Genomic DNA, 17,762 nt, shown 5'->3' with positions numbered 1-17,762 from the left:
ATGAGGAAAAAGCCAATATGCTAAATGATTTTTTTTCAACCGTATTTACACAAGAAAATCGCATGACAGAAAACATGATTAGTGATAACAAAAATTCTCCATTAAATGTCACTTGCTTAACCCAGCAGGAAGTACGGCGGCGTCTAAAAATCACTAAAGTCGACAAATCCCCGGGCCCGGATGGGATACACCCGCGAGTACTGCAGGAATTAAGTAACGTCATAGATAGACCATTATTTTTAATCTTTAAAGATTCCATAAAAACAGGGTCTGTACCACAGGACTGGCGTATAGCAAATGTGGTGCCAATAATCAAAAAGGGGACAAAAACTGAACTTGGAAATTATAGGCCGGTAAGCTTAACCTCTACTGTGGGTAAAATCCTGGAGGGTTTCCTAAGAGATGCTATACTAGAGTATCTGAAGAAGAATAACCTCATGACCCAATATCAACATGGGTTTACGAGAGACCGTTCCTGTCAAACTAATCTGATCAACTTTTATGAGGAGGCAAGTTCAGGACTGGACCAAGGAAATGCAGTGGATGTTGTGTATATGGACTTTTCAAAAGCTTTTGATACGGTTCCACACAAAAGGTTGATACATAAAATGAGAACAATTGGGATAGGGGAAAATATATGTATGTGGGTTAAGAACTGGCTCAGTGATAGGAAACAAAGGGTGGTTATTAATGGAAAACACTCAGACTGGGTCTCAGTTAACAGTGGGGTACCACAGGGGTCAGTATTGGGCCCCCTTCTTTTTAACATATTTATTAATGACTTTGTAGGGGGCATACAGAGTAGTATTTCAATATTTGCAGATGACGCTAAACTCTGCAGGGTAATCAATACAGAGGAGGACAATTTTATATTACAGGAGGATCTACGTAAACTAGAAGCTTGGGCTGATAAATGGCAAATGAGCTTTAATGGGGATAAATGTAAGGTAATGCACTTGGGCTGAGGAAATAAAATGTATAATTATATGCTTAATTGTAAAACACTGGGCAAAACTGTAACTGAAAAAGACCTGGGTGTATTGGTGGACGACAGGCTCACGTTTAGTGCCCAGTGTCAGGCAGCTGCTGCAAAGGCAAATAAAATAATGGGATGCATTAAAAGAGGCATAGATGCTCATGAGGAGAACATAATTTTACCTCTATACAAGTCATTAGTGCGACCACACTTAGAATACTGTGTACAGTTCTGGTCTCCAGTGTATAAGAAAGACATAGCTGAATTAGAGAGGGTGCAGAGAAGAGCGACCAAGGTTATTAGAGGACTGGGGGGTCTGTAATACCAAGACAGGTTATTACACTTGGGGTTATTTACTGTGGAAAAAAGAAGGCTTAGGGGTGATCTTATTACTATGTACAAGTATATGAGGGGACAGTACAAAGACCTGTCTACTGATCTTTTTACTCTGAGGCCTGAGACAGGGACAAGGGGGCATCTTCTACATCTGGAGGAAAGAAGGTTTAATCATAATCACAGACGCGGATTCTTTACTGTAAGAGCAGTGAGACTATGCAACTCTCTACCGCATGATGCTGTAATGAGTGATTCACTACTAAAACTTAAGAAGGGCATGGATGCCTTTCTTGAAAAGTATAATATTACCGGTTATATATACTAGATTCCTTGATAGGGCGTTGATCCAGGGAACTAGTCTGATTGTCGTATGGAGTCAGGAAGGAATTTTTTTCCCCAATGTGGAGCTTGGTGTTTGCTACATGTTTTTTTTTTGCCTTCCTCTGGATCAACATGTTAGGCTATGGGTTGAACTAGATGGACTTAGTCTTCCTTCAACCTTAAAACTATGTTGCTATGACCTAGAGACGCTGTGACAGCTCAGCCGCTGCATGGGTTCTGTGGTGTGCTGATGCTGAACCATCGATTTTGTGAGTGACAATCCAGTCATCCAATCTGATCCTGGGGCATTCTGGGTTGTCAGCATTTTGATTGACAGACCTGCTGTTCAATCTGTTTTAGCCTGCGGGCGTTTCCCCAGGTGTCTCCCATCCTCTAATGATTTGCATGGTATTTAGCTGGCTTGCTGCGAGAAGCAAGTTGTCAGTTGTTGCTTTGCTTTAGTTAGGTGTGTGTGCTTACTCTTGACTTCTGATCTTGCTAATGACCTTGGATTTGTTGTCTATCCGTGTGGATTTTCCTTTCCGCTTTTGACGCTGTCAGGAAAATATTAATATCAGGGACATATTAACCGAATATTAGCCCTTCTCCCATGCCCTCTCCTGTAGTGTTAGTCCAGAGATGACAATTATACTGTGTCTTCCTGCAAATTATCCCCCACAGCCAAAAGGCTTTACACATGAAGTGTCACAAGCTAAAATGCAAATGTATTTCCTGGCCACCAGCCATAGCCAGATCGGCTCAGATATTAGATATGAAATAGTTCCATACGTTCGGCAATAACGAGACCCAAATGGGTAATGACCAAATCAGCTCGGGGCTGTAACCAAAATCAGGGAGCTGTAGCGCAAAAACACCAGAATAGCAGACTGCAGCTATGTGAAGTGTGATATCAAAATAAAGATAAAATCATAAGGGAAAAAATGGCGTAGTTTGCAAGCTTCTGCGATCAACGAGCGATGAGTTATCGCAGAAGTTAGCGCTTCTAATAAAAATGTACAGGCTGGAGACCGGCCCACATGATGTCACCACAAGGGGCGTGTGGCCAGCTCTCCCCTTAGGTACAAAATAATCTATGGAGAAGACAGGAGCACTCATTGCCAGGGGGGAATAAGAATTATAAGCAACGGGTCCTGTTCAATAACAGCATAATCTGGAGAGCCCCTCCTCCAACTATATTGAATCGTCTCCACGATCGTATAGTGTAAGTAAGCTATCTTCTTTTTTTACCCTGTTTATTTTATGTAACTGCGTATGTATTTTAATGTCCCCTTTGTAACATCCTTGTATATATTTTTCCTAAACACTGCCTCCCTTTTGGATTAAATATAAAATTTAATAGTTCTGTTTCTTTTGTTCTGTAATCGTCCCCTTCCCCGAAGCCATATACGCTACCAAAACGCAGGCGTCCGGCCAGGCCTGTTTTATATATCAAACTTGGCCGGTGGTGGCAGAGAGTATTAATAATTGGGCTATCGTGAAGCTGACAGTGACCGTACGGAGGGCGTTAAACACGGATTCCAGTGGTGTTACGCCATACTCTCACTGGTCGCTTACCGATACCTACGTAGAGAGTAGTCTGGATCGTGTGCTCGCAACTCCGGACGAAATACGAACAGCGTGACAGCACTGTGAGATATTGCGTAATCTCCCCAGTGTCGTCCTAACTGTGTGTGGGCCCTCATCCCTGACAAATTGGTGGCAGCGGTGGGATATTGTATGATCCTGCCGGTGTCGTCCTGACAAATTGGTGGCAGCGGTGGGATATTGTATGATCCTGCCGGTGTCGTCCTGACAGACGCTCTCTGACTTCATGTATCTAACCCCAAACTTGGCCTCTGACAATCCGTTTGTTGTACTCCCTGGTTTTGACTTACCCTACTGGCATTTGACCCTGGACTGTTACCTGACAACGTCTTTGTCTTACCCCTCTGTATTACGAGCCCTCCTGGTATCTGACCTCGGACCTCCTGACTACCTTGTCTCATGCTTGCCCATGAGTAGTGACTCAGCGTCACAGTTTCTTTGTATCTCAGAGAATCTGTCACTTAGGTTCTTCTTTACACATTTTTGCTGACCGTCAGTACTGTTCTCAGCAGCAGCAACTGTGAGATTTATGATGTTATTGTCATGTCCCCCATATGCATAAAAGTTATCGAAACCCAATGATTTTAGCGGCACCAGATGGCCATCTGTTGTTTATGGGGGACTCTACGCCGACAGAATATGTTGAGTGAGAGTCAGATCAGTCTGGTTAAATTTAAATATCCCATTTTTTTGTTTTTAGGAGAGATCAGAGGAGTCTAGCAGCGGGTTCTACCTTCTTTCTAATGAAAACACATGAATGCTCGCCAAACATTTATGTGTATGGGTGAGTCAGAAGACCTCCATGTCACAGCTATCTCATGTGTAAAGATACCTTTACTTTCATCTACTCACTACTTTTTGCTAAGTAGACGTTAGATGGAAAGGAGAATGATTTCAGAATCAGACTACACTGGGTTTGATTGTCGTCTGTTACCAGGGTGACCTATTGTGTCTGCATGGGAGCTGCAAACACAAAACAATGGGATTTTATTCAACTATGAAGTTGCCTTGTCTTCAGCATTGTAACAATAACAGAAATGGTCGCAAAGGCATACCGATCAATGTTATAGAACGTTTCATTATAAAATAATAACGCTTTACAGAAAAGAGTGAAATCCAAAGTTAATTATAATGACAGATTTAATTTTCTAATTTAGTCTATCTTTCCAGGTAACTCTGTGGTCTAGAAAGCTAGGCATAAAGCTACATATACTAACTAGGAAATATTACCTCAATTCTTTTAATTTACTATGTGTCTTTTGGGTTTGGTCTGGGTGAATAGCTCTAGCTTTCCTACTTATATGTTTCTTCAGGGTTTTCTCTTCCTCCCTCCTTCTTGTTTGTCTCTTTTTCTTGTCTTCTTCCTGTTTTAATTTGCCTTCAAGAGACTTCCTGGGTGGGAACACAAAAGGACTGAAAATGTATGGAATATCCAAGGTCTAGTTCTGCAAGGGTCGCAGAGGGAGAGGAATCTACGAGGGATAGAAGAGGTCCTTATGTCTAATCTAAGTCTATTCTATCAAAGGGACGGCGATGAGAGTGTATTCTACTAAGGATGCATGGAATCGGGGCTTTGGTCTGAATGAATGACCTATGGCAAGTTTCAGCCACTTGTGTGATTTAAGGCGTATCGGGCCTATGTTATGGACAATTGTTGGATTCAATTTTGCATGGTGTCCTGTCAAATCTCTTGTAAAATATATAGATCTGGATTCCTGTATATTGATTCAATGCATCTCTTAGTTATCTCATAAGAATGTCTCCATTACCTAATAGCCTGCTCTCTCTTTTTAAACGATTCTGTGGTCCTTGGAGTGACAACTGGATCGTCTTCAAGTGGTAATAACCCTGAAGAACGTTTCCACGATTGGTTCCTAGGAGATTTATATGGCCAACGAGTCTCCTTGAGCATTTCTTCATCTGTTTCAATGTCTTTCAGGATTTTACCCTTGCGTGATGCCAGATTTGAGGTACGTAAATGAAAGGGATCACAAATGGTTACATGCTTTGTGCCTTTATTTTTTAAGAAGCGTTTTTCATGATTTTCATGTAGAACCCTAAAATTGGGTATCTGGGTATTGATTTTTGGCCTATGACTTTCTTCCCTTTTAGGTTGTTGACATCTTGTTTTTCTACTTTTTGGACTAGTCCTACAGGCCAGTGTGCTGGTAGGATAGGAAGAGCTGTGCAGAAGTTCCTGAGATCTCATCTGTATCCTAATCTGCCTGTACAGTTCCTCTTCTTTTAGCTTTTCATTAGCCGAGGTTCCATATATGGATTTTGGAACTGGCTTTGCTTTGAAATGCTTGAAGGTATGGACTGAATCTGGAAGATCCTCGAGCTGCATCTTCTTTTCTTGTTTCTTGCGCTCCTCTCGCTCATTAAACAAGAAAGGTTTTTGAGATGCTTGAAGTATCTCTTTGCTTCTATATTTCACAAAATTGCGTCTTTCCTCATTTCTTTCCACTATCTCATGGTACAGAGGGAGATAAACTGAAGCAGGCACAGGGTTTGCTCGAAATTTCTTTTGACATTCTGCTTCTTCCTCGAGTCTCTTCTTCAACAAATTGTTCTCCATCTCAATTTCTGATTTTGACTTGACATTCATCTCCTTTTTCTTAGACTCCCGAACGGTCATATCAAATGGTTGTGGGATAGTTACTCTATGAGACCATTCTTTACATTTACTTTTTTTAGCCTTTTGTTTCGACTGCTGTATTACAAAATCTGTTTTCTTGATGTAATCTTCAACTGTAAATCCATTCCACATTTGACCAATTTTCTCTCTGACAGATATAGAGTCATTTGTGTCACTGTCATCATCTCCATCAGACAGTTCATCCAGGGACGACTCTGACAAGCCAGATGAGCTGACATTGTGCTTTAAAAAGCAGCATTCACATTCGGTGGGCTCCGAAGAGTTCTGTTCCCACTCAGACCTATAAAAGAAGAAAAGATATAAGAAACACCTTACTGGGCAAAGGTGTCATATTAATAAAAGCTTACTAGATGACCAATAAATAAAATAAAATACTAATTTCCCATAGCTGCTGTTTACTCTGCGCTACAGCTAATAGTGCCCATTGTATGGTTTCTACTCACTCAGCTGTGGTTGAGGTAGGCACAGGAAGCGGTTTCAGAAAAATGTCCAGGCTGGTTTATTAAAACTTCATAAACCGCTCAGAATACCCCCCCCCAAAAAAGACAGCCTTTTCCGGCACAGAATGAAAACAGAAAGTAAATAGTCCATACAGTAGTGTGGGTTTGCCCGCTCAGGTTAGTGTCCAGCTCTTGAGTCCTTTAGCAAACACAAGCAATACTGGAGGTCTACACACCTCCAGACACAGACACTGAATGAGATGGCTGGTCTCCATTTTATCTTATATACCATGCCCCTGGGGTGGGGATATGTGAGCAGCCAGTCCACCCATCTCTTTGACTGCTCCTAAACCAGGCCCTGATACGCCCTATCAACTCTCTCAGCACTATACGTGCTGGAGCATGCTTTCCCGGGCTTACATCACCGAAGCTACCAACCTCGATGATACATATCTCCCCTCAAGAACCTGTCCGCCGACCATCTTACACCATACAAGTTACATGAAAGATAACAAATCCTACAGTAGGAAGCATTTAGTCACTAAATGCTCAGATCAGAAAACTTGTTCTGATTTGACAGATATTGAGATAAATAGACAATCTGCAAATCACTTTGCTTAATTAAAGATCATGTCGTCTTTCCACCGAAAAATCACTCGAAAGTGCCAGCTACTAAGGGTTTTCCTTCTTGCTAACTGCCGGCCCATGACCTGTTATCAAGTGTAATGCGTCTGCAACAGCAGAGACACTGAGACGGATTACAGGGAGAGAGGACGGGGGTCTTTATCTTTCTACTTCAGCTCTCCTGTCTGTTAAACTGCAAACAGCCAATACAGAGAGGTGGGATTTCAGTTCAGGTCAACCAATCCATTGGACAATGGTAGGAGCAATGCATGCTGGGAAGGGAGGGAAAGGAAATGTCATCACCTATCGTGCTAGAGAAATGCTGGTGAGGAGGAACTGCCCGGAGTAGGTGGCAAGTTACAAAGCATGAGAATCTGCACATATAATGGACTTATTAGACTAGTGTGGGCCCCATATTTGATAGTTAACTTTCAGAACAGGCACAACGCTGGAATGGGGGGCATGAGAGTTGTCCGTGGACTGCAGCACCTTTGCAGTCCTTCCTTGAACAGTAGGCTCCAGGCCACCTGCAGCACAGCTCTATTAGAGTGAATGGTACAAGCTGGTACAGTTGGTTGGCAGTAGGCCTGGGCCTCTTCATTTGCAGTATCGGTGGAGGTCCAAGAGATCAAACGACAACAGATCATAAACTGATATGCCATTATTTTATGAAAAGGGAATACCCCTACAAGCAGGCCTTTACATCACACAGTTCATGGTATACAAATAATAAATGCAATAAATGCGTAATCTGTAGAGACTGAACCTGAGACCAATAGAAATCGAACCAACAGAACTCATAGATGTAGTAGTGTCTTCCGTTAAAGGGGTTGTCCAGTACTTTATATTACCCCCCCCCCCTCAATGTATCCCCCCAGGGCCCCTAAGGATTTTTGTAATTACCTTACATTGCAGATACTGCCTGTGAGCGGCGCTATCACTGGCCACTCACAGGCATCATGTTACCCCCGGCTGCAGCCGGCGCTGACATCCGCTGACGTCATGACAAGTGCTGGCAGCAGCTGGGGGTATCTGTCTTCTGCGTTCCACGGTGGATGCCAGGCTGTGGGTGGGGTTAACCCCCCCCCCCGCGTCACACCCGACATCCACCGCGCACTCTGCATCTCCCCATTCATTGGAAAAGCAGGCGGTGGATGCTGGGTGGAACACGGTGGGGTAACCCCGCCCACAGCCCAGCAGCCACCGCGGGGCCCCCCACCGCTGAGTCACGCCTCACTTGTTGTGACGTCAGCGCGGGGTGACGTGATGCCTGTGAACGGCCAAGGATAGCGCCACTCACAGGCAGAAACAGCAATGTAAGGTATTTACAAAAAATCCTTAGGGGCCCCGAGGAGATACATTGGGGGGGTAATATAAAGTACTGGACAACTTCTTTAACTATAATAAAAAGTCACCATATACAAAGGGTCCATAGGAGCATACCACGCAGTCGTCTGTGAGCTGGGATGAGCCAGGTGCCGAATGTCACCTACCCCTCCCCACGGTGGTCACAATCTAATTGGTAACTACACCCGTGGGATGAAGATACCAGCGAGTAGAATGGGGCAGCAGACAGTTCCCAGCGGCAGCACTCTGCCTGTGCGTCTGAATGACTCAGTGCAGCAGGCACAATGATGCCCATAGATCTCGCTCCTCTGGTGTGGACGGAGCTTCAGTCTGCCCAGTGCACTGACCAGAGCAGACACTGGGGGAACAGCAGAAGGTGAATAGTTTGCATTTTTTTGTCAGTGCTTGTGGGGGACAGGATGCCATGAGGGGGCATCATACTGTGTGTGTGGGCCAGGGGCTGCTGGGCCATTAAATTATGTGTGGGGCTCCTCATACAGTGTCAGGGGCAGTGGGGGTCCTCAAAGTGAGTGACAGGCTGAGGGGGTTCCTCATACTGCTCTTTTTGGGCCATCATAATTTGTAGAGGGTGAGGGGGCCTTATGGGGGCTATGGGAAACATCATTTTGTGTGTGTGGGGGGGGCCTTATACCGTGTGGGTCCTCATATTGCCTGTAGCAGTTGTCTGGGGACCTCATATTGTGTGTGGAGGCCCTCATACTGCCTGTTTGGGCAGTGGGGGACAACATATTGTGTGTGGGGGCTCTCATACTGTGAGGGTACTGCAGAGACATCATATAGTGTTGGAGGCCCACATATTGAGGGGGACAATGTTACGGATCCGGGTGGTGGAACCTCTGTGCTGCGTTGCAAGGAGGGACCAGAGGGGCGTAACTAGGTATCAACTCGGACTGACCAAGGTCGCAAGGCGGATCAATCGACTCTGTGAACCAGGGAAGGACCGAGCAGAGGGACCAGGTGCTACTCTGGGCCAGTCCTTGTATGAGAGCAGGTGACTCCCACGGGTAACTGGCGGGAGCCTCCGGGTAGGCTGGCTGGTAGGCACGGCACGTAACTGGTAGGAGCCTCCAGGTAGGCTGGCTGATAGGCATGGCAGGTAACTGGTAGGAGCCTCCAGGTAGGCTCGCTGGTAGGCACGGCAGGTAACTGGTAGGAGCCTCCAGGTAGGCTGGCAGATAGGCTCGGCAGGTAACTGGTAGGTTCTCCGGGTAGGCAGGCAAGCCTGGCCCATAGACAGATTGGTGGGTTTGGATCGTAGGCAGACCGTCGGGCTGGAGAGTACACTTGGCTGGCGGAGACAGGTAGTCAGGCTGGCGGACAGGACTGTTAGTCAGGCTGGCGGACTCGACTGTTAGTCAGGCTGGCGGACTGGACTGGTAGTCAGGGTGGCGGACTGGTAGTCAGGCTGGCGGACTGGACTGGTAGTCAGGGTGGCGGACTGGTAGTCAGGCTGGCGGACTGGACTGGTAGTCAGGCTGGCGGACTGGACTGGTAGTCAGGCTGGCGGACTGGACTGGTAGTCAGACTAGCAGCAGGACCTGATGGCTGAAGCAGAGTTTAGAACACAAAGCTACAACCTTGCACGGGCACCTCCATTTTGGAGGAGGTACCTTTTATATGAGAAGTCCTCCGGCCATTGTCCGGGAACTCCTTAGGACGGCGCGCGCGGCCCCTTTAAGCACAGTGCCGGGAAGCTGTGCGCGCAGGCAGCAGCAGCAGCAGGAGAGCTGGAAGACGCCGGGCGGTAAGGGGGACAGCGTCTCAGCCTGTCAGGGGGCAGAGACGCCGATGCTACAGACAATATACTGTGTGCAACTGCTGGGGGCCCTCATACTGCCTGCAGTGGCTGTGGGTACTGTCATACTATGTGTAGGGACCCCATACTGTGTTTAGGGCAGTGGGAGGCCCTCATACTAAGTGGGAGCTGCGGTGGGCCCTCATACTGCCTGTTGGGGACATCATATTGTGCGTAGGGACCCTGAATCTGTGGAGGGCTGTGGGTGACATTATACGGTGTGTGGAGGCCCTCACGAAGGTTGTGAGGGACATCATATTGTGTGCGGGGGTCCTCATACTGTGTGAAGGCTGTGAGCCCCCTTATACTGCCTGTGTGAGCTGTGGGGCAACATCATATTGTGTGTGGGGGTCCTCATACTGTGTGGAGGCTGTGGGCCTCCTCATGCTGCCTGTGTGAGCTGTGGGGCAACATCATATTGTGTGTTTGTTGGCCCTCATACTGCCTGTTGGGGCTGTGGGGGACATCATATTGCCTGCGGGGACCAGCATATTGTGTGTGAGAGCCCTCTAACAGCCTGTTGGGGCTGTGGCGAACATCCTATTATGTGTTAGGGCTCTCATACTGCCTGTGGGGGGATATCATATTATGTGTGCCGGCCCCCTAACTGCCTGTTGGGGCTGTGGGGAACATCAAATTGTGTGTGGGGCATCATACTTACTGTGTACAGAGCTGTGAAGAACTTCATATAGTTTGAGAGGCAGTGGGGGACATTATACTGTGAACGGGGTTGGGGCCCTCATACTGTCTGTGGGTACCATCATACTATGTGTGGGGGCCCTCTCTCTGCCAGTGGTAGGCATCATACTGTGGAAGAACCTTCATACTGCCCGCTGGGAAGTAATGTTGTGTATTGGGGGCTGTGGGGCCATCATGCTGTGTACACAGGGACTGTGGGGGCCATCATACTGTGTGTAGGGGGGCTGTGTGGGCCATCAGACTGTGAGCAAGTGGGCTGTGGGGGCCATCATACTGTGCGTAGGGGGGCTGTGTGGGCCATCATACTGAGTAGGTGTGCTGTGGGAGCCATCATACTGTGCGTAGGAGGGCTATCATACTGTGTGTGTAGTACTTTAGGCGTATCATGCTGTGGAAGATATTATACTGTTGGGGTCACCGTGGCAGCATCTTAAAGGGAAATGGGAGGACTTTTGCAAAGGGGCCCCATGATTTCTATGTACGCCACTGCAAGCATCCACCCTTAGATAGGTGGTAGTTTCCGCAGTCAGTGTATTGTGTTAACCCTCTACTCTATCCATTCATAGACTCAGACACAACAGCAAATGTATTCAGCTAAAAACACAGGGAGAATTGGAGGGAGAATTGGAGTACCGTGTTAGTGTCCTATATCATCCAATAACTTCCACCTGCAAAAAGAGCAGTTGAAGTTTCCATTTGACACTTAATTTTAATGCAGCCCCCAACCATGCTATAAATGATTACACATGACTTGTGGTGACACCTACTCACCAGTAATCTGTGTTGGCTGCAGGTTGTGTGTCCTGGACTCCGTGTAGATGTAGCTTCTGGTCATACATCTTATCCAGCTGTTCCATATTTAGTACATGAGCGTTTTTAAGTCTCTCAAGGTGCATGTAATACTGCCTGTCCGAGTGATGGAGCCTTGAGATGTCCAGCATCCAATCTTTGCAGGTCATCATTTTGCGGGATTGCTCTTCTTCAGAATCAGAATAGGAGTCAAAATCATCCTGTCAAACGTGACAAAGCAAAGGTTTATATACGGCCGTTAGTGAATGAAGGACTAAACTAGCTATGGGGGGAAAAGAATCTGAAAGTCATTAGCTTCATATATGGCAGAATGGGTCAACAGGTGTCTATAGTATGGGGTCAAATATCCTTATAAAAGCGTTATTCCTCATATGTAAGGTCTTGTACAATTATTGGGATAAGTGCTGTGGACGGATAAAACCCTAATCTACTACCCTTGAGATGTTCCAGACGACCCACCACCATAGTGGATGGAGTCTACTTTATGTTCAACACAGGGCCGAGCAATCCATGTGGTAAAGATATCATGGACCTGGATGCATAAGGGGCTCATACTCATTTGAGGGCTGCCACCCACCCACTACCTACCAGTCCCTGCATAGATGCTGTAGCATCGGCGTCTCTGCCCCTTGCTAGGCAGAGACGCCGTCCCTCTAACCTTCCCGCTCCTGGCGCGGCGTCCTCTAGGGCTTCTGTCCCCGCTGCTTCCGGCACGCGCTCCTTCCCCGGCTGTGTGCTTAGGGCGCGCGCGCGCTCCCCCTCTCTTAAAGGGACCGCGCGCGCCGTCCTAAAGAGTTCCCGGCCAATTGCCGGAGGACCTCCCATATATAAGGCACCTCCTCCAAAATGGAGGTGCCCGAGCAAAGTTGTTTGCACTGTGTCTGATCTGTGCTTCAGCCCTCAGGTCCCGCTGCTAGCCTGACTTCTCGTCCTGCCTGCCCGTTACCTGCCAGCCTGCTCACCTGGAGCGTTCACCTGTTACCTGCCGGTTACCTGCCTTGGCTATCTGTCCGCTCAGCTGGGAGCATCCGCCTGCCTTGTCTGTCAGACTGCTCACCTGGGAGCGCCCACCAGTTACCTGCCAGTTACCTGTCTCGTCTGTCTGGCCGCTCACCTGGGAGCACCCGTCTGTTACCTGCTCGTCTGTCTGCCCGCTCACCTGGGAGCGCCCACCTGTTACCTGCCAATTACCTGCCTCGTCTGTCTGCCCGCTCACCTGGGAGCGCCCACCTGTTACCTGCCAGTTACCTGCCTCGTCTGTCTGCCGGCTCACCTGGGAGCACCCACCAGTTACCTGCCTCGTCTGTCTGCCTGCTCACCTGGGAGCACCTGCCTGTTTCCTGCCAGCCTGCCTGGAGACCCTGCCGTCACTTGCTGTGACCACCTTCCTGGTAAACCTAAAGACTGCTACTTGCCCTGCTTTCTCGAACTGTGACCACCTGTCTGCTACCAGAGACTTCCGCCTGCTTGCCGTGTCCATCCGCCATACCGGTCAGTCCCAGCCATCTGACCCGTGGGAGCCACCTGCTCTCTTACAAGGTCGTCCCCAGAGTAGCACCTGGTCCCTCAGCCCGGATCCTCCCTGGTCACGGTGTCGTTAGCTGCCGTATGACCAGGGTCGGTTCGAGTGGATACTTAGTCACGCCCCTCTGGGTCCCTCCTTGCACCTCGGCACAGAGGTTCCACCACCCGGACCCGTAACAGATGCTTTGAGGTTTTACTAAAACAAAAGGGTAAAGATGGGCCAACCTGGTTCCAACATGGTGCCTTTCATATAAGTGTGACTGTACAGGCCTCCATTGTAGTTGCCTGCTCATCTCTCTCATGGAATCACTTTTCAGGTGCCCCTGAGTCTATGCAATAGGGAATAAGATGGTGGTTGACTAAATAATAAGGAATTCAGGGGTCCTGGCACATCTTCTAATGGTGGGTCTTGCTGGATGATTGAGCATTATGTTATTTAATATACCCCCGGGGGTGGATTTACCATGAACATTGACTGCAAGGGAAGAGAGGATGCAGTGCTGTAAACACAGGCACATCTATGGATACTCAGTGCTTTTCCCTGCAGTTCCAATACCAATGAACCCCACCAGTCTCCATTTATTTCCCTGCAGCAATGACATCACCTACATCCACATCTACCGCTGCAGCCAATCAGTGGCCTCAGACAGGGGTCTCATGCCAATGTTTGTATACAGTGGTCACGGGTGTGGTTGCAGGAAATATCATTGTGGATGACAGTGGATGTAGGTGATCTCACTGCTGTAGCTAAATATATATAGATCACAAGCAAATACTTTATCGTTAATAATTACAGCTGAAGGTGCCAGAAGCTACTTTTCGGATTTCCCATTAGGGCATCGTGAGGTATTAGTAGCCATCCAATAGTCAGGACTTTCTTCTGTATAAGTCAGAGCTACAGTTTTCTGCTTTGTGGACTGTCAGGTTCTGTCAACTCCCTAGGAAAGGTTATCAATATCATATCGGTGGGGGTCCGACACACAACATTCCCACCGGCCCGATGTAAACACTCTACAGATTCGGAACAGCACAGCTCCATACACTGTGTACTGGATTCTTTTAGGTGTTACAGCTCAGCTTCTATTCAGGTGAATGATAGCTAATCTGCAGTCCAGGAACAGCCAGTATACAGTACATGGAGCAGTGCTATTCCAGCTCTGTACATTAGAGATGAGCGGGTCGCTTTGTGCAATCCAGATCCACAGTCCAGGTCAGCCTAGTTGGCAACTAGAACCCCAAACTAAAGACCTTAAAATTTAACTTTTATTAAAGTATATAACTCTCCTGAGGATAGTAAATATTAAAATAATTACATAAGCACAGGCAGCAGGGTAGGGTAGGATATTATAATCTGCAATTTTGCTTTTCCACTATGTGGTTATCCGACCAATTCTCATTGTCATGTATTTGTGGCAGCGGACCACATATCGCATATTAACACTGCCTATGTCGTTATTATAAAATCCAAAATTTGAAATGCTTAGCTTTGGTAGACAAAAAATAAGACACCGCTGTGACACCTAAATCATGAGAAATGTTACTATATAAGACCTCAACATCAAGGCTGGTAAGTATTGTTTGTGCAGAGACAGTGACATTACGTAACTTAGAAACCATATCTTTAGTGTCTTTAACATAGGAGGGAAGAGATTGAACAAAGGGGGAAAGTAACTGATCGACGTACTGACTAATACCCTCGGTAAGGCAGTTATTGCCCGAGACAATTGGTCTCCCCGGTATTGCCTTAACTCTCTTATGCATCTTAGGTAGTGCATAGAAGGTAGCTATGGTAGGGGTGGGATTGAGCAGAACTTTATATTCATCATCAGTGATCTGGCCATCATTCAGAGCTTCCTTTAGAATTAATTTTAGTTCTTGGACAAAATCCAAAGTAGGATCCACAGATAACAACTTATACGTCCTCTTATCATTCAGTAAGTCCAAAACCATTCTCTTATAATCCATTACATCCATAATAACGATGTTATTCCCCTTGTCAGAGGGTTTAATTATAACATCTTTATTGGTCTGCAGTTCCTTAATGGCCTTTTGTTCATCTTTATTTAGGTAAGTATTTTTATTTGATCTACTTTTGGACAACTTTTTTAATTCCATCTGGGCCATATTGACAAAAGCATCTATGTTATGGTATTGAGAGAAGGCAGGAGTATTCTTACTTCTGGGTTTTAGGGACGAGAAGGGTGGAGCAATTGATACAAGGCCAGTCTCATTGTTATTCTCCAAGGTCTCTAATGTTTGAATTGCTTCATTTTCTGCTCTTAAATTTATTAGAGGATCCCGACTTTTTATAGTGTGATATTTATGAAGTGCCAACTTCCTAGCAAATAAATTTAGATCTTTTGTCCACATAAATGCATCATATTTTGGAGTAGGCGTAAAGGATAAGCCCTTTTTAAGAAGCAAAATCTGGTTATCATTCAAAGAGTATGATGATATATTGAAGATTTGGAAGTTGTTCTTTTCATCTTCCCTTCCTATTAGACTGGCCGATTCACCCCTAAAAAAGAGGTGGATACACCAAACTGTGATGTAGTTGGAAAACTTGATGTCATATTTGTACCCTGTAAAACAGGTCCTGGTTGTCCTTGTTGTCCAACAATGGGCTGTCCCTGAGGACATGATAGTATAACATTTGGATTGATCATTGATGATGCCTGTATTTGAGATGGATTTATATTCCCAAACATTGCTGGAATTGTTGGCTGCAGAGACTCTACTCTTATCACAGGAGGCAAGACAGAGGCAGATGAGGATACTGGCACTGATATAGTGGATAAATTTGTTCCTGTCTGTATGTTGTTGCCTTTGGGGCCACTCCATGATTTAGGGAAGGAATCTTTACGTTGTCTATAATTCCTTCTTAGCCCACTTTTGTTCTCTTAGCAAGACAAGTATGGGCGGTTCCAAGCCCTGTGGCATGTGTAGTTTTTGTAAATACTTACCAAATATGAGAGAGTTTACAAATCCATCGGACCAGAGGGTGTACATGATTCGGGAGAGTATAGATTGTAAGACCAAAGGAATTGTGTATATAGCTTTTTGCCCCTGCCCAATGATATATGTGGGCAAAACGATACAAGAATTTAGGAGACGCATCTCCAAACATATAAGTAGTATCAATACCAAAATAGATACACCACTATCTCGTCACATGAGAATATTTCATCCGGAAGATCCACTAAAGTTGCAATTTATTGGCATTAGACAAATGAAATTAGGACCCAGAAAAGGAAATGTTGATAAAATTTTACAACAGGCAGAAGCCAAATGGATCTTCAGATTAGATGCACGTGGTCAGAAAGGTCTTAATGAAGGTTTCACCTTTGTGTCGTTTTTGTAGTCCAACTATAAGAGGTCCAAATTAATTTCGTGATAAATCAAAATATGAGTACCTTCGCTAGTAATCAGCAATAGGGTTAATTTTCAGAACCTTAGCTCCAATTCTAATTATGATAGACATTTATATCTAAATCATAATAGGCTGAGTATTTTTCTTTTTCTAAGTCCACCCGCATGCGCAGTAATGACATACGAAATAAATTGGAGCAGATAGAAACTAACTCATGAGACATGCGCAGATAGACATCTCTAGTGCTAGCACAGGACCTGGCATACGTGTCATGTTCTGATTGGCGGTACAAGAGTACTGACGTATAAGCTTCTGTTTGGTTAACAATGTGCAGATGCGGAAAAATCATATCGATCTCGTAACCGGATTGGTTCCTCTTGGCACGCATGCGCAGTAATAAAACTCTATTGTTTTCCATCTGCTGATAGGATTCAAGGTGAGCTTTTCTGATAGGTATATTGAAAGAGGTGTGGATGTAACCTGAAGCACGCCGACACACCTCCTGAAACTTCTACCAATAAAAATGAATCATATATATGAATGATAGTTGTTATTTCCAATCGGAAAAAGGGGAGGTGTTATCAGAATAAGCTAACGTGACTTACCCCTACATCTCCTATTGGTACTTGGTTAGAAGGACTCATATTGGATATGAAGCTACAACAGAGTTGATAAAAGCCTCTGTGTGGCGTTTTTGGGTGCCATTAAGCCTCTGTCCCCTGATGACGCCAGTTAGGCGAAACATGTCAGGGAGGCTTTAATTTTGGATTTTATAATAAGACATAGGCAGTGTTAACATGCGATATGTGGTCCGCGGCCACAAATACATGACAATGAGAATTGGTCGGATAACCACATAGTGGAAAAGCAAAATTGCAGATTATAATATCCTACCCTACTCTGCTGCCTGTGCTTATGTAATTATTTTACTATTTACTATCCTCAGGAGAGTTATATACTTTAATAAAAGTTAAGTTTTAAGGGCTTTAGTTTGGGGTTCTAGTTGCCAACTAGGCAAAATGTTGATAAAGTTATTACCCCTACGCTGTCTTTAGGTTGAACAGTGTTGGACAGTCCAGGTCAGTGCTCTCCAGCAGTTGACAGGAGCTGCACCAATCTCCTGACCTTCCATAATCATCTTATGATTTTCTGTGCTGGCGCATCATCACCTGCGCGCCGCATGGTGCACAGATGACATCACATTAGACTGGCGAATAAAATGCCGCGCTGAGGAA

General features: G+C 45.8%; 1 protein-coding gene across 3 annotated transcripts in view; it reads right to left on the bottom strand.

Moving 5' to 3' along the window:
• Nucleotides 1–17,762, bottom strand: part of FAM161A (FAM161 centrosomal protein A) — a 31,694-nt gene that overhangs the window by 8,037 nt on the left and 5,895 nt on the right. For 2 of the 3 annotated variants that reach the window (XM_073672303.1, XM_073672305.1), the window contains exons 2-4: nucleotides 11,595–11,833; nucleotides 5,008–6,177; nucleotides 4,469–4,630 (exon numbers count right to left, since the gene is read on the bottom strand). In XM_073672303.1, the coding sequence (XP_073528404.1) occupies nucleotides 4,469–4,630; nucleotides 5,008–6,177; nucleotides 11,595–11,833 (1,571 nt within the window). The remainder of the gene's footprint in view (nucleotides 1–4,468; nucleotides 4,631–5,007; nucleotides 6,178–11,594; nucleotides 11,834–17,762) is intronic. The other variant, XM_073672304.1, reaches the window with a different exon arrangement.

The sequence above is a fragment of the Phyllobates terribilis genome, unplaced genomic scaffold (assembly GCF_046119375.1).
Source record: "Phyllobates terribilis strain yellow unplaced genomic scaffold, ASM4611937v1 Scaffold_3__8_contigs__length_932513732, whole genome shotgun sequence".
NCBI classification, from domain to species: Eukaryota; Metazoa; Chordata; class Amphibia; order Anura; family Dendrobatidae; genus Phyllobates; species Phyllobates terribilis.
Note: the sequence above shows the minus strand (reverse complement) of the source record. Positions and strands in the feature narration are given on the sequence as shown.